We start from the raw sequence: 24,238 nt of genomic DNA on the forward strand, positions 1-24,238 counted from the left end.
TAATTTCTCTAAATAAACAGATTTATTCAAACAAAATTCTGGCCTGGACATGCCAATACAGAGTTTCATTATAGTTTCCAGAATTCGCTCACTGTTACCTCTTATACTCTTAATAAGAATTCTGGTAATTATATAAAAAAGAGCTTGACTGGCTTCAAAAAAGAGTTGGACCAATGAATGAAACTCAAGAAAATCAAAAGCTATTAGTTTGGATGGCAGCATGATTGCTTCTGAAGAGCATCTGCTGAGAGACTAATGGGCTTCCTTGTCCAGGTGGTTGATCCCTATGAAAAGAGATTGCTGAACTCATGAACCAGGAGTTTGATACAATAGGACATTGCTTATTTTCTTATGTTCCTGCTATTTTTGTCAAATATTTTTCCTGATGCACCATTCTCCTATACCTTCACCCTTTGGAGTTTGGAATAACTACAAATATGCCAAAGAGATGGTGAGATTGCAACAGCGTGATGATGTTTTCAACAGATACACCAGGCCACAAGAAAATCAGTTCTATGTTTTCAACATACACACAGTCCAAAAGTAAATAAGTTCTATATAACAGTGTGATGATGTTTTCAACAGACACATCGCTCCATAAGCAAATAAGTTCTATAGCAAATCAGTTTTATAACATTTTTTTCAGTTGTAACATCTACCTCTCCGTCTTATAATTTTTCAACATTCTTACAGTATCTTCTTTTTCATCATTTTTTAGACAATAACATTGGTCTAAACAGTTTACAATTTAATATAAAATATTATTTACAACAAATTATTTCACCACATTTAGTTTCCAATTCTAGTCTTAAATGTTATTTTCTGTTTTTGACTATTGTCTTTCTCATCCTCAAGTTTAGCAGCAATCATTCTCTTACTTGCTTTTCCCCTTCTGTCCACAGTCTTCTTCACTTCAACTTTCTATCAAACATCTTTCCCAATAACATAATGCCATTTGTTGGTGGAACTCTGAAATATAGTATTTTAAAACTGTTCCAGATTTAATGTAGCAGATTCTACATTATTTCTTATCTCTACTGTCCATTTGTCCAGTTGAGAATCGTATTATTTTTTATAAAGGATTTAAACGTTTTTCTTGCAATTATTGTACTTTCACTCATTTTTTTCACTTTTCACCCTTTACTTCCTCCCCATCAACCACTATTGTCAATAGCAAAGCATAATACATCCTATATTTAGAACTTCATATCACTCTTGTATCCTTTACTAGTCTGTCTTTCATTGAAAACAATAACAAAATCATGTCTTACAGACATATGACAGGCAGAGCCGAGGTGGCGCAGTGGTTAAATGCAGCACTGCAGGCTACTTCAGCTGACTGCAGTTCTGCAGTTCGGCTGTTCAAATCTCACCAGCTCAGGGTTGACTCAGCCTTCCATCCTTCCGAGGTGGGTAAAATGAGGACCCGGATTGTTGTTGGGGGCAATATGCTGACTCTGTAAACCACTTAGAGAAGGCTGAAAGCCCTATGAAGCGGTATATAAGTCTAACTGCTATTGCTATTGCTATATTCATTCTAATTCATCTCAACCTATGAAATGATCCACTTTAGAAAGCCTATAATATTAACAAATTGCCCAAAATATAACAAAACTATGAAATATCCCATTTATTTAAGCAGTAGATTTGAATTTTGACCATGTTTCTTCTCTATATATTATATTTTATTTTGGTAAAAGAAGGTATTTAACATTGCAATGTATCTGTTTTCTAATTTTCATTGCATTTTCCTCAAGAAGCAAAAAATAAAAGATCTTGAAAACTAGTGGTGAATTCCATTATATTTATTAATTAAGAGTGAACAGATCCTTTTTTACATATGCTCCAGGTTAAGTATGTCTTCAATCTGTTCCTTGCCATTTGACCATAAGAATAGACTTAGGGTAATTATTTTAATGAGATTCATGTTTTTTCCTCTTCTAATGCCATCCTCTGATTCAATTTTTTTAAAACATTTCTTATGGCAGCAATGCTAGTTTTAGCAAAAATGGATCATTTTCTTTCACAATCACAGTTAAAATTTTATATGTTAGCTTTTCATAAAGGTTATTTCAAAGGTAACCACGTTTTTTAGTAGTACAGCAATATGACCACTTGTCTCTGATGGTGAGAATAAAACATCAAGTAAATCAAACCAATTACATATAACACAACTATAAACTAGACTTCGCAAAAACAAATAATATTTGAGGTGATTATCGGGGGAGAGGTGCTACTGGTTCTAATATGTATTATTATTTATCCATTACTCTAATTCAGATAACTATTAATACATTTATCACAACATATTTTACTGCCTAAAGACTAATATAACAAGTTGCTACTTCTTTGTCAACCCAATGTATACAAAGCCATCCAGATTAGTTTTTAGTTTCAGTTCGAGTTAAATCAGGTTTATTTTAGCTTCTGAATCCTAAAATCATCCAAATTATTCTTTTTGTTGTTGGCAACATTGGTAACAAAATCCATCAGCAATAAATAGAATAATTAACAATTCAGAATCAAATTTTCATCAAACTGTTCAATGTACAGACACATTTTTCCATCTCTAATTAGCATAAATAATTAACAGGTTGTCTTTATAGCTTTATCTATTCCTAATTCTAAATCACACTTATTTGAACCAATATTTAATCTGATGGTATAAGGATACACAATTCAATTGACTGACTGATTCTGCTCCTGACAGCTGTCTTAGCCAGTAGGAGTCAGCAAACTATTGGAAAGCATTTTCGCTTTCGTGGTGCCATGTGCTTCCATCGGCCGTCCTCTATGGCAAGTATAGAAAGGTACAATTGACTGAAAGACTCTGTTCCTGTGGCTCAGTAGAGATGGAGACCATTGGTCACATATTCCTTCTGTGTTCCTTTTACACAGAAATGTGAAAAAAACATATGTTTCCAATAGTTGCTAGGTATTGTGGCTAGGTGTCCCTAAACTGCTTATCACCAGTGGCTGCTTAAGGATGTACAGTCTGAAATCACAGTGCAGGTGGCTAGATTCTGTGCAGCAGCACTGGAGATTCATTGGAAACCTGTGTCTAATCCACCGTATCTATTTTATACAACAAATGTGGCAAACCCTTTGCACTGCTTATTCCTTTTCCTTTTAGCATTAAACTGCAGGCCACACAGTTTATTGATTGTAATTTTAATATAGTTACACCATGTGTATTGACATACTGGATTTTATCACAGATTTGTCTGTTATTTATTATTTTATTCTAGAATTTTTAATTGCATATTTACTGAATGTTTTTATTTGTTCTGGTCTCTGGTCTACGACTGTAGTAAACTAAATTGAATTGCCTGGTTCAACTTCCCAAAACTACAAAATGACTACAACCTAAGTCACCTAAACCCTAAATATACCCCCATGTGTTTCAAAAATCTTCTGATAGATGTATCGTCTGGCTTTGGAAACACTTTGAGTTCCTGAAGAACTACAATTGTTCCACAGCTTCAACTAACACATTGAGAAGTATATGGAGAAGCTAACATAAGATATTTCTGTTTGTTGCATTTGTCTCTATATTCATATGTCTCTCTCTCTCTCCCTTTCATCTCTCTTTCTCTCTCTTTCTCCCTCCCTCCCTCTCCCTGTGTGCGTCTGTAGGTGTGTGTGTGTGTAATAATAGAGTGGAGCAGACTGGAGCAAAGCAGATCAGAATAGGAGTTATAATTTTCATTCAGTAAATTGAACTTAATAGTATTATTGTTGTATAAGTATGGAACATAAATCAATAAATCACCTTAATAAATAAAGTATTTGAGGGATCTTTGATGGTCCTTACTATTCTCTGAGCTTGGTTGTTTTCTTGCAGACATTTCAGTACCCAAACTAGGTAAACAACAGTTGTGCACTGCACACTGCATTGATGATATTAGTTTGGGTAATGAAAACAACTACACCTAGAAAGCACCAAAGACCCCTCATTTCAATTCTGAGCTAAAATGTTCTCCTTTGTTAATATTAATTTGGTATAAAAACAATTTTGCTACTGAGAAAGAAGAAGAGCTTTCAGGTACTAAGTGGGATGAGTAGGGGTGGAACAGATATATTTTGATTTTTCAGCAAAAAGTAGAAAGAAAGAATGGGCTAATGGTCCAGGAGTACGGAATGCCACTATATCACTAGTATATACAACAAAAAATGGATAATATTGATAAGCAGAGTTTCTCCTGATTAGTTAAAGTTGTTTATTATAAAGCAAATCTATAATTCCAAACAATACCTTTCACCTCTTTGTCATTTTTGAACCATCTAATATCTGCAGCTGGCTTACTACCAGATGTTTTGCAACTGAGTTCCATCCAATCTCCTTCCATAATTGGTGAAATAAATCCACTAATTTGAGGAGTCTCTGGAACACCTAACAAAAGACAAACAGATGGATTAGTTTTGCTAATGGTTTTTTTTTTCCAAACAGTGTGGAAAGTAAAATGGTAGTAATCATCAGAAAAAATGCTTTAGTAATAAAGTGTGCATTAACACAGTAGGGAATGAATAATAAATACATTAATTTATAGATCAATTAGAGGTTTATTACATAACTTATTCTTCCAAATCAAATACAGAAGATGAACTTTGAAAATATATAGAAGTGAAAACTAAACTTTCTTTTAAGCTTTGAACCAATTATTCAGTTTCAGGATTTAAGCAATTCATACTGTGAAGACAACAAACTTATTCATTAAAACATTTTTCTTCAGTAATATAACTGTTTGAACACAAACTATCAAGAGAATGGGCATGACAATTTTAACAATGATAAAAAAGCCACTGATTAAAACCCAATTATATTTATTCCAATTAATCAGTTAATATTAAACTGAATAATAAATTTTACCATATCACTTAAGGTAAAATCATTTCACCATGTTAAATTGAACTCAGAACACAGTTACAGGTCTGAACCTTTATGTATTATTGTAGAGAGGGAAGTTCAGAAAGTAGATGAGGTGTTGGTCTTGGTGGAAGAAACAGCAAATCAAGCAGAATCCAGCAATTTCATTTCCCCCCTTTATCAACAATTACAATTATAACAAAATTCACCCCTTGCCTTCTTCCAGTTGTATTCTAGGCATTTCTTGATTGGTTCAATAACCTCAATTTTTCTGTAAAACACAGGAAGTGTTGGGAAAGATGTCTTGGTCCATATTCCAGACAGTATTAAGAAGTCAGTATGACTGCATAACAGAGCCTCATGTAGGAAATAATACTCTTATTGACCTATCCCAAATATTTTATCTGATTGGATGGAACTCAGATAAAGAAAAGAGGAATGGAGTACAAAGGTGAGTTGGAAAGTAGAATGGAGACTTTACTATTGATTTGTCCCTATAAATGAATCAGTCTATTTGTGGTTCATTTTTACATATTGTACCAGGGCTGGGTTTCGACCGGTTCGCACCGGTCCCTGCGATCCAGTTGGTCGCCGAACCCGGAAGTAAGTAACTTCCGGGAACGGCGAAGCCCCCCCCGCGCCCGCGCGTGCCCGCACACCCGCGCCCGCGCGTGCCCGCACACCCGCGCCCGCTCCTTACCCGTTTTTTTGAATTTCGCGCTTTCCACGCATGCGCAGAACGCCTGCGCGATCCTCCAGGAGCAGCTGGAGCATCGCGCAGACGCTAGTATGCATGCGTGCGCGCGTGCGTGAGGACGCCACGTGCGTGCACGCGCGCGCTGCGTGCGTGCGTGAGGACGCCGCCGGCCTCGTTCCAACCGATCCGGTTGGAACGGGGCGAGAAACCCACCCCTGTATTGTACCTTTCATAACTGCATTTATACTATGTCATCATCAAATTGTAATTTAAAAAGAAATCAACATCAAAATTTGCATTTAAATATTTAAAACATCATCATCATCATCATCATCACCACCATCATCATTTTAGCCATTGTCTATCCCCTGCAGGATGAAGGCCTCTTCCACATGTTTCCAACTTAGATGATTCTGAACTTTCTTTTGCCAATTGGGCCCATAATATATGCTGATGTCATTGATCCATCTTGTTTTAGATCTCATTCGTGAATGCTTTTTATCAAGTGGGATCCATTCTATGACTGCCTTGGTCCACCTGCCATCATTCTTTTTGCTATGTCATCAGCCCATTTCCATTTCAATTCTTTTACTTTCTTTATGATACTGTATACTTTGTTTGTTCTCTAATCTATGTGCACATTTTTCTATCTTGTAATGCTGAGCATGTATCTTACTGTATTTTTCAGAGTATAAGATGCACCTTTTTTCCTCAAAAAAGAGGCTGAAAATCTAGGTGCGTCTTATACATCGAATACAGCATTTTTTGCCCCACCCCTTTACCAAAATGGCCATGCATAGCCTTATGAAGGCTTTCAGAGAGCTCTTGGGGGTTGGGGAAGGAAGAAATGAGCAAAAATGGGCCTTTTTTGCCCCCCCCCAGCAGCTTTCTATAAGCCTCCATAAGGTTATGCATGCAATTTTTTTGAAAAAAAAAACAGGCCCATTTTCGTGAAACATGGGCCATTTTTGGGAGGTTTGCAGAGTGCAAAAGCTTTTTTCCCCCTTTTGGGAACCTCTTTAACTGATGAGAATTACATTGATCAAGTGCTGCTCCAGCAGAATCAAAGTCTTAAGGTTTGTCGATGATTTCCTTCTCCAGCACATGGATAAATACACCTGGAAACATCTACCTACCTACCTACCTACCTACTGTCTCTCCCCCTACCTATCTGCTGTATTTTCTCTCTCTCTCTTTCTATTTCTCTCTCTCCCCCTACCTACCTATCTACCTAGCTACTTACACACACACACACTCTCCCTATCTACCTACTGTATTTCTCTCTCTCTCTCTATTCCTCTACCTACTGACCTACCTACTCTCTCTCTATCCCTCCCTATCTACTGTATTTCTCTCTCTCTCTCTCTCTCTCTCCCTCTATCTACCTACCTAACTACCTACTCTCTCTCCCCCTACCTACTGTATTTCTCTCTTTCTTTTTCTCTCTATCCCTCTACCTACCTATCTACACACTCTCCCTATCTACCTACTGTATTTCTCTATCCATCTCTAATTCTCTCTCTCTCTCTATCCCTTTATCTACCTACCGGCCTATCTACTCTCTCTACTTACCTACCTACCTACCTACCTACCTACCTACCTACCTACCTACCTACCTACCTACCGTATTTCTCTTTCTTTCTCTCCCTCTCTATCTCTCTATCTACCTACCTACTTTTTTTAAAATTTGCCTCTTCAAAACCTTGGTACGTCTTATACTCCAGTGCATCTTATACTCCGAAAAATATGGTTTGTAGTAATGTTGTTATATTTGGTTCTTCTCCATAACCTGGTTCTTTTTCAGGTTTATTTTTAAGCCAAATAGTTCTCCTGCAAATCTTGTATGTGTCTTTGTAGCTCTTCTGGATGTTATGAGAAGAGAACAACTTCATCTGCAAATCTTAAGTGATTTAAATAGGCACCATTGATTTTTATCCATATTTTGCCCAGTCTTGTTTGCGAAATATTTCAAGGCAGGCTTCATTCTATGTTGATTTCCACTATTATTTTAAAACATATTTCCTTTGAAATAATTAATTATCTATATTCTCTTTACATCGATTCTCCCACTAAAAAAAAAATCCATACTGCAAAGAATTTAAGATGTTTTGCTGTCCTAGATTTAATTTTTAAATATCTATCTATATCAACAGCTTAAAAATGAAATATGAATTGGAAATAAATAAAAATAAATAAACACAAATGACTATAAATTTTAAATAAGCAAATTAAAGATGAAAAATTTAGTAGTTCTGAGTTAAAAAAGCAAAATTAAGAGCTTGCAAAGGAAAAAGGAAGACAAAAATCTGAAGAAGCAGACTTAATAATTGAATAATATAAAACAGTACCATTTTTATTTTTTTATTTTTTCATAGTTCTGCTGGGAAACTCTTAGGGAAATTTCCCTAAACATGTAGAAAAAAAGTCAAACTTCTGTTTTGCATGACGTATAGATGCTATCTCATTCCGGGATACTAGCATCATATATTCTAATGTTCTTGATTTAAAAAAAAATCAATTGTCTAGATATTCATCATCCATTAAATGAGCCAGCCATTTTTCTATTAAGTTGATCCTTATGAATTCTTCATTTTAAACACAGTCAGCTCCATACATTATATTTCATCATTTATCATCATCAATTCTATATTCAAAAGCCAGCTGTTGCACATTATGGCCAACAGCTTCCACTAAAAGGTCAGACTTAAGTAAGTATACTAAATTATGTGAAGCTATTGCTTATTGACTTTCATTTAAAACATAGGACAGATTATGTGTTATGCATTGTTATAACAAATAATGTTGGACATCTGCTTCAACAGTTTCCCAACCACGGCTTAGAATCTGCTAGTTAATTATGCTGGACTATTTCTTTTCAGGTTTCTTATTTTTCTGGTAAATCTGGCAGCAATTTTGCAAATGCATTGCTTGTTGAAAAATTAAATGGCTAGAGTGAAGCAAAAGAATGAAAATCAGTTCCATCAAGAGAGAAAGAAAGAGAAAAATGTTTTATATGGAGTGAATAAAGAAGAGCATAACATAGCAGAAGGAAGCTCATAAAATGGAGTGCTAAAATGGAAAGAAATAGAAATCAAATGATTTTAAAGATTAATATAGATGTAAAGTTAAATAGGATAGATATGAAAGGAACAGAAATAATTTGCACATATGAAGCAAATCTTAGTGTGTAAAATTCAAACCTAGCCATGCGTCTTTCAGATCTAAAACATGTTATATACAATCCACTAGAAGTTATGATAATAATTCAGTTACAAACAAGATATTATACCATAATTATCAATTAAATTATTTAAAAGTTTTAAATAAACATTATAATATGCGGTTGAATACAACATTATGCTTACTATAGCATACATCTTATTTATTCAATGGGATTTATTTCTGAATAAATATATATTTTTGAAGAAATATACAAAATGAAGGTCAGGTGGTTAAGCCAGATGATTAAGGTAGCAAGTTTGAAACTGGAAGATGATGAGTTCTATTCCAACCTTAGATATAAAGGTAGTTGGGTGACCATGGGCATTTATTCTTCCTCACTTCTAGGAAGGAGCAAATGGTAAACCACTTTTGAAATTTTGCAAAGATAACTTCAGATTTGTCCAGGCAGTTGCCAGGAGTCAACACTGATTCAAAGACACAAAAACAACTAAATATTATTATATACTGTAAGTCTAATGAGGAAAATGGAATACTTTCAACAATCTTTTTATCTTTTCAACTAGGGTAATGCATTGATGTTTTTAGAATTCTGAATAGATGCATTTTTATTATTAGACAAAGAGTGGATATTACTTGACACTCACAATATACTCATAAATAAATCATAATAAACATGAGTCAACACTTTACATTATCTGAAAGACATGCAAATGTTGCACTTAATTAATGTTGCACTTAATATTAACATAAAATAATATGAAATAAATTAAGACATTATTAAAATACATATATTCCTAAACCATTTAAATACTTCATGGATGATTTACAGTTACAACACCAAATATAAAATGAGTTGCCATATAGATACTTCATATTATTATAGACATTCTAGAAATGTAATATGTTACACTGAATGAAAAACCTTATTTTTTTTTAAACAAAAAAAACCTTATTTAGATTAAAAACCAACCTGTATTTGTCTTTATCCCAGAAACGTTTTCAGACATTCCTTCTCCCTTTATCATTAAACTAGTAAAATAGTCTCAGTGGAACTAGCAGAGGCACATATTTCATATCCTAGGCACAAAAGCAATTCTCTGGGTGGATTAAGTTTAATATTACTAGCACACAGAACATTTTACATCAGCCTTATTAAATTCAACTCTCACCTTACTATAGAGAAATATTTTTTAAAAAGTAGAAAATTGGAAAATGGACAAATAAGAAAAGCCAAGGAAATGTGCCAGATTTTGTCAGTGAGCCTCTCAGAACAAGATATCCTTATGAACAATAACAGCGTACATAAAAGTTGCCATGTAGAGAATTCTTCCTAGTACCACAATCACAGACAATATCTGAACATCAAAGAGAGAGGTCTCTATAGTTGATTTTCCATTCCATTTAAAGGTATCACTCTCATTCTGGAGAAGTATGTAAGTACATACAAAGAAAGTGATATCAAGAAAAGTAGTCCCTAGGAAAAGTTTGATTTTTTTAGGGGGAAAAAGTAGAGCATGAGGGAAGGAAAGGAGGAGAAGCATAGAAAGACCAGAAAAATAATGAAAAGGAATCATACCCTTCATCCATTCAATGATGTTGACAGATCCTATGAAGAAACATAGGAAGGCATGGAATGTTGTAAGTACACAAGACAATTACAGAATTTAAAAGGATAATATAGGAAGGACAGTGAGGAAGTTTGGCTAAAGCTAGTACACCATGAAAGCTTACTGAATACCAAAGAGACCAGCTGATGTTTAAAAAAAGTCAAAGATCATGGCCAATACATAAACAACTCTACTAGCAGACAAAGCATATAAATATGAGACCTGGCATATTCTAAGAGAAAAAGGTCAGGACTAATTCTGACTTCAGAAAATCAAACCTTAAGAATAAATGCATATAAAGCCAGACTTGAGAAGACAACAACCAATAGCAAATGCCATTTCTGCAAAGAAGTTGAAGAAATAGCAGAACACCTAGTTAGCTGCTGCAAGAAGATTGTACATACTGACTACAAATAACAGCATGACAAAATAACAACAATGTTGTGTTGGCAAATCTGCAAGAAATACAATTTGCTTCAAGAACTGTGGGGAACACAAAATTGGGGGAAAAACCAATATAAAGTGAATATTTTAAAGCTCTCTGGAATTAAAGCAGTAAAAGTATTTTAACATAACAACTAAGACTTAACTATTGTTGATTAGAAAGACAAAGAATACCTGGAGTTCATGGAAACAGTATAATAGAAGTAAAAGAACTGGAGAAATGCACAAAATAACGAAGATCTGCAAATAGAATGACTCGGGCAAAAGGAAACATATATAGTACCAATAGTACTATAGGCTTCTTGGGTGCAATACCAAAGCAACTAGAGCACCAATGTATGCTGTCAACACTGACAAAATCACCATTAGTGAATCACAAAAGGTAGATTTACCTGGACAGATATCCTGAAATGATACCTTTAATGCAATCAAACAACATCATTTGTCTATTGCAGAACCTTGGGAAGTACTCTACTCAATAAGTGAACAAAATGCCAAATCCAGTTTAAACATGTGACCAAAAGTAAATTATTTAATTATTGTTGCAGTCACAAAGACTCTGGGTGGCTTACAAACCAAACATTTTTAAAAAAAGAGAAAAATAGAAAAAAAATGCCAAGGATCAGAAATCTAGATAGGAAATGGATCCACCAAAACTATCCTTCCTTAAGATGGCATTTTTGTCTTTGACATCCTAATATATAGCATTTCGAGATGAACAAAAATAGACATCCTTGATCTGAGATTCATATAAATGTAAGTTCTTTCACCATTTGATTCATGCACCAATGAATCCTACTGCCTTCTGGGGAAAAAAAAGCTTTTTATAAATTGCGCATATACCTAAAAATAATTCAGCTTCTTTGTGTTGTATAATGTACCATGGCTTTGACGAACATTTAGGAGTGAGCACATCTGTCAAGTTCTATTTTGTTCAGTCTCTCATTATATAATCCTACAATTAAAATTACAGCACTTTTTTCTTTGTTATGCTTATTTCTATTAATAAGTGTTTTTTGTGAAATTTAATTTATTATTAAATTAAATACGCATGCAGTACTAGTATACATAATTCTTATCAGACAATTAAGGTAAATAATTTCTTTTCCTATGCAGTATATATTTTCTATAGATATAATCTATCATGTTCAAATTGGAATAAGTACAAATTTCAGAATATAATGTCCAAATTCACAAAGTGTGAATTGACTCAATTTTTATTCAAACATATACATACATACATATATACATACGTACGTGTGTTTGTGTGTGTGTGTGTGTGTGTGTGTGTGTGTCAGAGGTGGGTTCCTACCAGTTTGCACCTATTTGGTAGAACAGGTTCATCAAATCTACCGAATCGGTTAGAAGAGGTTCCACCAGTGGACCCGGAAAGCACACCTACAGAAGAGGTTCCAAACTTTTTTGAAACTCACCACTGGTCTTTGGATATGATTATTCTACACTATCATGCTCATATTTATAAAACTCAGTGCCTCTGTGAAAGGTAAGGATGACTACTGCATTTGTGGTGCAATCAGAACATTGCGTGTGTTGAAGTTGTTTTAACGCAAATCAAAGATGCCTTTTAAAAAACAAGTTTACATCATATTCTTATGCATGCCAGTGCTGCGTGTGAGGTAATTTAAGGTGGTTCTGACAAGTGTCATTGGCAACTTCATATTTTTTTTAGATTTTATTTATTATTTATAGGCCGCCCTTTTCCCTGAGGGGACTCAGGGCCCCTTACAATTCATAGGAGGGGGAGTGCAAGACAAAACATAAGACAATACGTGAGTAAAAATAGAAATAAAATAATAAAACACAACATTCATTCAACATTCGGGTGGGGCGGATTAAAAACTTTATCCCCAGGCCTGACGGGATAGCCAGATCTCGAGGGCTGTGCAGAAGGTCTGGACGGTGGTGAGGGTACGAATCTCCATGGGGAGATCGTTCCAAAGGGTCGGAGCTGCTACTGAGAAGGCTCTCCTCCATGTAGTCGCCAGTCGGCACTGACTGGCGGATGGAACTCGGAGGAGGCCCAATCTGTGCGATCTAATAGGTCGAAGGGAGGTAATTGGCAGGAGGCGGTCTCTCAAGTACACAGATCCACTACCATGAAGAGCTTTATGGATGGTAAGAAGCACCTTGAAGCGCACCCGGAGATCAACAGGTAGCCAGCGCAGCTCGCGGAGGATGGGTGTTATGTGGGCGAACCCCGGTGTGCCCACAATCACTTGCGCGGCCGCATTCTGGACTAGCTGAAGTCGCCGGATGCTCTTCAAGGGCAGCCCCATGTAGAGCACATTGCAATATTCCAGCCTAGAGGTCACAAGGGCTCGAGTGACTGTTGTGAGAGCCTCCCGGTTCAGGTAGGGTCGCAACTGGCGCACCAGGCGAACCTGGGCAAATGCCCCCCTGGTCACAGCCGACAGGTGATGGTCAAAAGTCAGCTGTGGGTCCAGGAGGACTCCCAAGTTGCGAACCCTATCTGAGGGGTGTAAAATTTGACCCCCCAGCCTGAGCGATGGAACACTGGCCAAATTATTGGGAGGGAAACACAACAGCCACTCGGTCTTGTCCGGGTTGAGTACCAGTTTGTTAGCTCTCATCCAGTTCTTAACGGCCTCGAGACCCTGGTTCATCACGTCCACCGCTTCATTGAGTTGGCACGGGGCGGACAGATACAACTGAGTGTCGTCCGCGTATTGGTGGTATTTTATCCTGTGCCTCCGAATGATCTCGCCCAGCGGTTTCATGTAGATGTTAAATAGTAGGGGGGATAAGACCGAACCCTGCGGCACCCCATATGTTAGGGGCCTAGGGGACGATCTCTGCCCCCCCACCAACACCGACTGCGACCTGTCCGAGAGGTAGGAGGAGAACCACTGCAAAACAGTGCCTCCCACCCCCACCTCCTGCAGTCGTCGCAGAAGGATACCATGGTCGATGGTATCGAAAGCCGCCGAGAGGTCGAGGAGAACCAGGATGGACGCATGGCCTCCATCCCTGGCTCTCCAGAGATCATCGGTCAATGCGACCAAAGCGGTTTCTGTGCTGTAACCAGGTCTGAAGCCGGACTGGAAGGGGTCAAGGTAACTAGCTTCCTCCAAGGACCGTTGAAGCTGGTAATGGTAATATCCAGTCACATGGGTGGAAAGCCACTCCCATCCAGTCACATGGGCAGCAAGCCACTTCCACAAAGGAGGCCATACCCACAGAGTAGGTTCAAACAATTTTTGAAACCCACCACTGATATGTATGTGTATGTATGTATGTATGTATGTATGTATATGTGTGGGTGTATGTGTGTATGTATGTATATATATGTGTGTGTGTGTGTGTGTGTGTATATATATACACATACACATATATGAGGACCCAGATTGTTGTTGGGGGCAATATGCTGACTCTGTAAACCACTTAGAGAGGGCTGAAAGCCCTATGAAGCGGTATATAAGTCTAACATTGCTATTGCTATTGCTATTGCTATTGCTATTGCTATATATATATATATATATATATATATATATATATATATATATATATATATATATATATATGTTCTGACCCCCCCTTGCACAGCTCGTAAACAAACGCAGGCAGACAAAACTTAAAAGGACTTTTTATCACTTTTCAGTTCAAACTGGCTTCGAGCCCAGAAAATAACATAAACACCAAACTCCGATAAGAATTCCAAAACAAAAGCAAACTTGGCAGTTCTTTTGCAGTCTTCACAGATCAGATTTACATGAAAACACCAAAGCATTTATCCAAATGTAACAGGCATAATCACGAGTAAATAGCAAGTAATATTGTACCAAACACGGAACACACAAAGGAACGAAGGAACATATGTTGACTCCAGCAACTGGGGCATGGCAGCATCCGTCCTTTTATCTCCAAACTTGCTTCTAACCACTCCCAGCTGCATACTGAATCTTGATCCTGAAAAAGCTCTCAGCAGCAATATATATATATATATATATATATATATATATATATATATATATATATATATATATATATATACACACACACACACACACACACACACACACACACACACATATATATATATACATATATATATATATACATACACACACACACACACATATATATATATTAGATTTTTACAACACCTGGTAAGCCCCAATTATGGGAGGAAGCTAACTGCTTCCATCATCTGTCAATCGGCTCGTCACAAGAGTCCATCACGACAGAAACCCAATATTTTTACTGTTGCCTTTGTTATATTTGTGTTTTTTTAAAATTTGTGCGGATATTTATTTATTTATTTATCAGCACAAATAAAAACAAAACAAAACACACACACACACACACACACACACACACACACACACACACACACATATATATATATATATATATATATATATATATATATATATACACACACACACACACACACACACATATGTCTTAGAACATTGCTGAGGTACCTATGGTGTTAGTATACTCTTTCATATTACTGCCAGAGTTCTTGTGGAGTGGTAACAGTCCATTAGAATGTTTATTTTTTTATACTAGGTCAAAATATTTTTAAGTTTAGTGCCATATTTTAGATTTTGACTAGTAGCAACATTATATTTATTTGGGGAAAATATTTACATGATGCTAAGTATTGTGCTAATATAATAACAATAATAATAGAAATGTTTTTGTAATAATAAGATAAAATTCAGTCTTATAAATTTAGTTCAGGTTTTGTCCTTTGTGTGAAATTTCTTCAGAATCCCATCATTCCTGTTTTGTGAGCAGAGTTTTTCTTCATGCCTACAAAATGTAGAAATTTACTTTCTGTATTGTCTAGTAACCAGGAAAGTATAGGCAGCACTCATAAAACTATTATTTAACACTACAAAAAGTCAATAATGGACATAATGCAATCTGATACATAGAGCTAATATAAATGTAAATTGGGATGTAACTTTCTTATTTATTCATTTGCTTGCATTCAACACTGCCAGTTAAACTCCCCAAATATTAGCATTTGTATTTGGTATGGATTTTAGCACAATACTTCATCTTTCCCTCATCTTACACACCCTCTCTTCACCTTTGACTTTTTACAGTTGAATAAATTGAATGACTCAGTTCATGGTTTTTAGAAACCATAGCTTATCAAGTTCAGGCCTAGATGAATTTCAATTAATTTCAATTAAGAAAAGTGGAAACAAGCCAAATGTGAACCACAATTTATGAAATTCATGTGCTTTTCATCCTCTTTAATCACAGTTTGCTTATTAGGAGATAAATTGAACTAACAATTAAACTAACTGAACTAAAACAAAAGAGGCAATTTCCTCTGTAGTCATGACTGGAACTAAAGATGAAAGGGGAGAAGAAGCTGTTAGGTCAAAAGGTAAATGAAGGACTGAGTGCTACATTGATCTACAACTATTTTCTGCTGAAGTTTTTAGAAAGTGTTAGTAACCACAGAATATGCTCTGACGAATTGCATTATTTTCAGTATGACATGCTTACCTAGAACAGTGAGGAAAGCCTTGGATGTCTTGACAGGCATAGTAAATAAAGAACAGGTATATTGCCCTTCATCTGATAATGAAACATCGGTGACTCTAATGGTCAATTCATGCCATGAAGCTCGAAGCAGTTCAATCCTATTGTCCCTCAAGGCTGTAAATAAAAAAAGAAATATTTATTTATATATATGTATTCATTAAAAATTGACAGTTTTAATTTGGAGCTAGAAGACTATCCTCTGTGCAGCATAGTTTAACTTAAAAAAAATAAATGTTGTTAACAGGTATAGTGCGCCATTCATGTACACAATGTTTTATAAAAGACAGTTTGAAAAATGCATTAATGTTCTAAAATAAAGGTGGAAAGAAAAAGAAAAAAACAAGTTTCAGTTTTGTAAATACTCTTTTTGCAAGGCAGTGTACATTGTTAAAATTTCAAAAAAGCATAGTCATTGTGAGGAGAGAGATAAAATACAAAGCTAATGTTCATTCCATTTTTATATGTTATAGCTTTTTTGAAGTATATGTATTTAAACTGCTTGCTGTTTATAATAAAAATAATCTGGCATTTTTTTTTGCAAAATAGAAAAGTCGTTAATTTCTTCGACAGGAGCAACTGCATGAAGCATTTGTGGATGATCACAAGTCTTCTCTTTGTCTAGAGGTGATTCAATCAACTCACTACCTCTTTATTTGGTTCCACCACAAAACCGCATTCGACTAAAGCGCGCTCGACGAAACCATGTACCTGACGTCATCACAGCGCGACGAAAAAAGCACGCTGTGAATGCTAAAGCTAAAATTAACCCCTAAACCTAAACCTAACCCCCCTAACCCTAACCCTAACCCTAAACCTAACCCTAAACCTAACCCTTAACCTAACGTTAAACCTAACCCTAACCCTTAACCTAACCCTAAACCTAACCCTAACCCTTAACCTAACCCTAACCCTTACCTTAACTTGAATCGGCTTGCTTTCAAAGCGCTTTTTAAAGCGCCCTTTTTTCTCCGTGGTCGCTGTCGCCGCGCTGCTGATGACGTCAGCGACACGGTTTAATCGGGCGCGCTTTAGTGGACCGCGGTTTTGTTGTGCCACGCTTTATTTCACATTATCCCATTCTTTCAATGCAGCCATCTCCAGTTCACTATTTCTTCTCTGGAAGTTAATCTTTCATATACAAGTAGTCCTCAACTTACAACCATTTGTTTAGCAACTGTTTGAAGTTAATAGAACTCTGAAAAAAGTTGACTTATAACCATTTTTTATACTTGCAATCATTGCAGCATCCTCCATGATCAAATGGTCAAAATTCAGACCCTTGGCAACTGGCATGTATTTATGACAGTTGCAGTATCCTGCAGAATTGTGTGATATTACAATAAACTGTGACTAATTTAACAACTGCAATTATTTAACTGCCAACTGTGGCAAAAAAGACAAAATGGGGCAAAACTCACTTAATAAATGCTTCCTTAGCAATGGAAATTTGGGATTTAGTTGTGGTCATAAGTGGAGAACTACTTGTATTTTTCAAATAGAAACCTTTACCATAGATCTCTGCTAAAATATGTTAATAGTATCTTGAACGCTGAATATTCTCCCTCCTTCAAAAGCATGTTTATCTGTTTATATAAAAATATATTTTTCTTCACCCTAAAAGGTATTTATTTTTTTAAAATAGCAAAATAAAAAATGAATGTGAGAAGAATAATTAAAATTGCAAATTTAACTGGTAAAAATCTCTTAAATGCAAAACGTATCAATGGGCACACTAAGTAAATTCATAATTAAATAGTTTAGTAAGCACACTTAATTATTTGAGATTTATCAAGATTTATCAAAAATCAACAATGAAAGCTAACCAATATTATCAGCAAAAATGAAGGATGAATCTCATATTTAAAAAAACAGCATAAAAAGATATAGCAGAAAATATTGTAGAATTTATTTAATGTTGATTAAACTGATTGCATTTATAACCCTCCTCTTTGTCCTGGAACTATTCGGCAATGTATGTAGGATATAACCAACATTATTTCCACAGTAACAAGGAGGGATATTGTAGTGAAAGTGAGTGATAAGTTTCCCAGTCACTCCTAAGTTATTCCAAGATGAGAGTCTCAGTGAGGATTCTAATGAGGATCTCCTTGGCAGGAGTACAATAATTCAACTACTATATTTAATTCTTGGTGTTCAATTATCTCAATTGTGTCTGTGAGAGTGTAAAATATATGTAAATATGTAAATATTTCCAAAGCTGCAATGTGTAGGAGTGTGAACAAAGCACCTTTTTTTAAAAAAAGGCTGATTTTTGCAAGTTTCACAGAACATCTGCATAAGCTGTTTCTGTCTCTCTTTACATGAATGTTCATGTGCAGACAATACTTCCACAAGAACCACTAATGAAGTGAATATGCAGTTATTGTACAAACATGAAAGCTCCTGAAGTATGTATGTGATTCTTGTAAAAACCTGGATGTTTTAACAAAATTGCAAATTGCTCCTTCTTATACTTTGGACAGGACAATAGAGTACCATAATCTCAGTGTTATTGGCTAGATAATCCTTTCTGTTTACTATACCAAACATGTGGTGTCTCATAATGCATTAAGAATGAACCTACCTTTATATACATTTTATTTGCCTAAAGAATTTCATGATATTTATAAAATAGTCTGAAACAAACTAGGTACTTCCAAAATATTAATCACAGGTTGGAAATTTAATTGGTAAGTGTCCGTTAAGAATGCATATATGCTCTTTATGCCTTGCTATTGATAAAGAAGTAGAATGGAGAGAGATGAAGAAAACGCTAGGGAAAATAAAGAAGGAAATACTCCAATTTGCTGGCATACTTGGTTAGAACTGATTCCACTTGAATATCTGAATATCACTTCTGTGGATATTCTATCAAATGTGAGAATCCTCTGATTTAGTAATGACCAGAGTGCTTATCTAAATTTATCCTGTAGTACTGGAGGTTTTGCCCTTTTCCATAATTAATGTATATATGTGTACAAATATATACATACATACACACACACGCAAACAACCAACTTCCCTTTCTAGACGTCCTTATCTACAAAAAAATCCAATGGCTCCTTAGGACACACCATCTACCAGAAAAAAAACACACACCAACCGCTACTTAAACGCAAAATGCCATCATCACCCTGCACAGATCAACTCTGTAGCCAAGACCCTCATCTCCAGAATCAAACTCCTATCTGACAAAGACCACCTGAAATCAGAATTACACACTCTCACAAATGTATTAATCTCCAACAGATTCCAAAGAAAAACAATTACCAACCTAATCCAAAGGGAGACTCCCCCAAAAACCGAGACAAAGAACAGGTCAACGGCATCTCCCTCCTCCCTTACATCAAAGGCACCACAGATAAAATCAGCAAAATTCTCCACAAACACAATATCAAGACAGCCTTCAACACTGGCCAAATAATAGTCAACATCTTAAGAAACCCCAAAGACAAAATCTAGCTAGAAAACCAAGAAGTCTACAAAATACCATGCAAAATCTGCCTTGAAACATACATAGGACAAACTAACATGAGAAAAATGTACGCATCGCAGAACACAAGAACACAGTAAGAAAAAAAGAAAAAAAAATACTCCCTTTTCCAGCATCTTAAAGCTACAGGACATGAAATTAATTTTGAAGGAACCAGGTTAATCTCCAAAACTGAACACTTCAACAAGAGAATAATTATGGAAGCTACATCTGGAAACCAGTCCTAGTCAACAAACGAGCCCCACCCACCACCCAGGTCATTACAACACAAAACAACAACAGACACATAGCCAGCACCAATCAGCACCAATCTACCAATCATGATACAACCTCACAACCAATCATTCCACTTAATGAAACAAAGCCAACACTCCCCACCCCCCCGACCAAGATTTATAGAAAGACGGCAGCTCCGACCACGCTTTAAGCCCAAAACCCAGCCTGAATTTGGCAAGTGAGACCTCACTGAAACGTTGCCAAGACAATCTCAATCTTACATGGGAAAAGACCCGAATACACAAGACCAGCATACCTACACCTGTGAAATCTACAAAAACATATATATCTCATTATAATATTTCCTCTTGTCTATTTTAACAGCTCTCTGAAACTCTTTGTTAAGTTCCTTTTTGATACTTATGTTTTTCTTGGCTTTGGCTTCTCTTGTTCTTAAAATCCCACAGTTCAGTTTGCTTTGTTCTTCGTTTCTTTATCTTTCATGGTTTTTATTCTTTTTAAGTTCATTCCACAATTTTTCTGGATCAAGTTTTCTGTGGATACACTTACATTTTTCTTAAGTAGTGCATTTATTATGATATTCATATTATGATATTTGATTCCATTTCTTATTTAGTTTAACTGCACACAGTTAACTGATACGTTAACTGATGTGTTCTGCAATCAGCATCTGACCATATTTTTGAGCCAATACTGAGCCATTCTTCCTCCTTTTATGGTAAATAAGATGGTAAATAAGACTTCTACGAATTTCATCTGGTAGTATCCATGTGTATAGGTATCATTTTGGTTGTTTGAAGACAGCTTCTAATTACAAATAGCACGGCTGCATTGCAATTTAACCTGACTTTAAAATATATCACACATCTTCTAAATTGATGGTTGGAGCATAGATGATTGTCATCTCATTTGTATATTATTGTCATAGATTATTGTCATCTCATATGTATATTATTTGGTCATTGATCCAAGTACAGGTTTTTTGTATTAACCATCCTAATTATAAGTACTGCTATTCCTTCTTAGATCTTCATGTCCTGAATAATAAAACAATGTAATATCGTGGCTGTGCATCTCATTCACAGATGCTTAAAGTGTTGCTTTATATTTTCTAGTCATGTGGTCGCCTTGACTATTGCTTTCTCCTGTGCAGAATGGATGGATGCCATTGCCATTGTTAAAAACAAAAAAAAATATAAACTCCATCCTGTATTTTCCTATATAACTGCTGCCCATGTAGATGCTAGGGGCGCACAGTGGCTTAGTGGCTAAAATGCTGAGCTTGTCGATCAGAAAGGTTGGCAGTTCCACAGTTTGAACCCTAATGCTGCATAACGGTATGGGCTCCCATTTCTTGTCCCATCTTCTGCCAACCTAGAAGTTCAAAAGCATGTGAAAGTGCAAGTAGAAAAAATAGGAACCATCTTTGGTGGGAAGGTAACAATGTTCTTTGCGCCTTCAGCATTTACATGGCCACATGACCACAGAGACATCTTTGGACAACGTTGGCTCTTTGGCTTTGAAATGAAGATGAGCACTGCCCCCTAGAGTCAGGAACAACTAGCATATATGTGAGAAGGGAACATTTATCTTTATGTAGATGCTTATTTTTTTGTTGGAAGCAAGGATAACCTTCACACCTTCTTGGTGTTCTTCATTTATCTCCCTTAGGCACAGCAGGACTTGGATGCTATTAGAAGGGAATAACTTATCCATCTCAAAGTCAGGAAACTGAACAAATGGGAGGTGGTTGTTTATTGGATATTTGGAATTTCCATGAACTTTATAAATCAAGTGAAAGGAAATGTGTTAAAATAAAAGTATAAACAGTGAACAGATTTAGGATGAACCATGTAAACGAAGACTCAATAACTCAGGGCAAAAAGTATCTCAAAAGGTTAAATCATGACAACTGGACCCAAGTTTATTAAACTGAGACGTTTCATTATTCATCCAAGTAATTTCTTCAGTCAAAATAAAAATTTTGGATAGGCAGAGAGTTAGAGAATTAACAAACTCTTGCCATACAGACTGCAGGGTATTTCTCCCCAAAATGAAAAGCAATATGTAAATGAAGACTTGGTTTTAATAAACTTTGGCCATATTTCTAGGTTGCCATGATTTAAACTTTTTAGATATTTAGGATGAAACTTTTTTTTCCATGGCTAACTAACTAATTCAATAACTTTGAATGAAAAGACACAAGAAAGGAAACAAGTTTTTACTAGGAATACATATAATTTTGTTATTGTAGTTACAGTTGCTTAACAACCTCTATGAAAATAAGCAGCATTTTATTTAAGCTGCAACCTTTCGTTGTGCTTCATTCAATTTAAAAGAGCAAAATTATTTTGGTCAGAATAATACAGCAAATAAACCCACCAAAACTAGGCACAACATTTCAGAAAATGGAAAAATATCCAGATAGTAATATTACAACAATTTGAAATAACCTAACACCCAAAGAGATATGTATTTATGCAAGCACTAGTAATATTGTGACTTAATATCTTAAATCAAAGGTACAGATTTAAAGTTTTAAAAATGTTTAGTTTTTAATCATGTGTATATAACAGAATTATAAAACTATAATTTGAGAAAATTATTATTTCAATGGCAAAAGTACCATTCAATAATAACAGTACAATTCAATAAAAAAACATTCACAATTATATTGGATGTTTTTCATCTCAGCAATATTTTTTTAGGTATATGGGAGGGGAGATATGTACTTGTGTACATAATGGAAAGTTTGTTAATAATCTAATGAATTCATTGCAAATCACTCTTACCAGCTAATGTATATTGGATTATGTGCACTATATCTAAAACAATTTTATAAAATTAATATTTTCAGCAACCATCTGAATTAATAGTAGCTTGAAGATAGGTAAGTAAACAGGAAGGTGGATAGACAGATAGACAAAAATCTTTAAAGACAAACAGCATCCCAAAGCAAACTTGACAGACTTGACTGATGACATAATACCCTCTTCTTTTTATAGTGGTGACATAAAAATGCCGAAGGACATGAAGCTGTCAGTCTTGTTGTTTATTTTCTATCTTAGACTAATAAAAGAATGTGTGTGATTGACAGGAGGCAGACACGGGCATGGTCTCAGGCACACAGTGTGCACTTATGTTTGAAAAAGATATTGATGGTTTCAGGGTTTTGTTATTTATTATTGGTTTTTCCAATCCTAACTTTTCTTTTCTTTTTCAACAACTTTTAGAGGCAACTTTATTGATTTAAAAAAAAAATCCTGTAATAATCACATCTTATTAACAATAGTGGTGTCTGAGCAATGCAGTGATAATATTGCATTATGACAAGTTTGCTATAATAATCCTGTTCTTTTAATTTCCTTGACTTATAAAGAATTGCTTATAAAGAATTGATATGGGCATAGAAGTTGAATAAATAAATAAACTGTTGTTGCCATTATTGCAATCACTAAGACTAAGTTAATATATAATCATATAATTTATTTGTGATGCTACCTTCAGAAAGTTTCATATAACTTTGAGCCAAGAGCTTTCAGAGTTGAGTAGCCTTCTAAATCAAATAAATAAATAAATGGATGGATGGGTGGGTGTATCAGAATAAAGGTGCATTGAAAAAAAAATCCATATAATTATTGGCTTCCCTGGTCAAACTTCAGTGAATCCTTGAGTGAACAAAATGTGACAACCTTAATATGGCACAAAGTTAAGTACAGCACTTTCCATGAATTTGAATGCCAATGAATTACTTATGTGCAGTTGTTTACAAATTCAAAATAAGAAAAAAAAGATATCTTTCTAGTCAATAGTTTGTAATATTTCTTTGACATGCATTTTCCATGAAGAAATAGAAGGTGAAAATAGATTTATCATTTAAGCTATATAATAAAATGTATGCATTTTAATCTGCAGATAGATGACATATTTAATTTTGTATCATGTGTCAGCTTTGGTTTAATCAAACAATCACTGAAACACACTCAGCTAGGTTAAATAAACTATTACATACAACAATACTTTCAAAAAATGAAATACTAGGTGAATAACATTAGTTGAAGTAGAATTAGTTCTGAAAAAGCAGAAAAATAATAAAACCCCAGGACCAGACGGAATACCGGTGGAGTTATACAAATATGACAAAATAATATTGGAAGAGC

At 35.2% G+C, this 24,238-nt stretch overlaps 1 protein-coding gene across 1 annotated transcript in view; it reads right to left on the bottom strand.

Moving 5' to 3' along the window:
- The window catches only part of CADM2 (cell adhesion molecule 2), a 142,401-nt gene that overhangs the window by 71,495 nt on the left and 46,668 nt on the right, over nt 1-24,238 (bottom strand). Inside the window, exons 3-4 of the mRNA XM_032219799.1 lie at nt 16,310-16,462; nt 4,256-4,393 (exon numbers count right to left, since the gene is read on the bottom strand). Of these exons, the coding sequence (XP_032075690.1) occupies nt 4,256-4,393; nt 16,310-16,462 (291 nt within the window). The remainder of the gene's footprint in view (nt 1-4,255; nt 4,394-16,309; nt 16,463-24,238) is intronic.

This window comes from Thamnophis elegans, chromosome 6, assembly GCF_009769535.1.
Source record: "Thamnophis elegans isolate rThaEle1 chromosome 6, rThaEle1.pri, whole genome shotgun sequence".
NCBI lineage: Eukaryota > Metazoa > Chordata > Lepidosauria > Squamata > Colubridae > Thamnophis > Thamnophis elegans.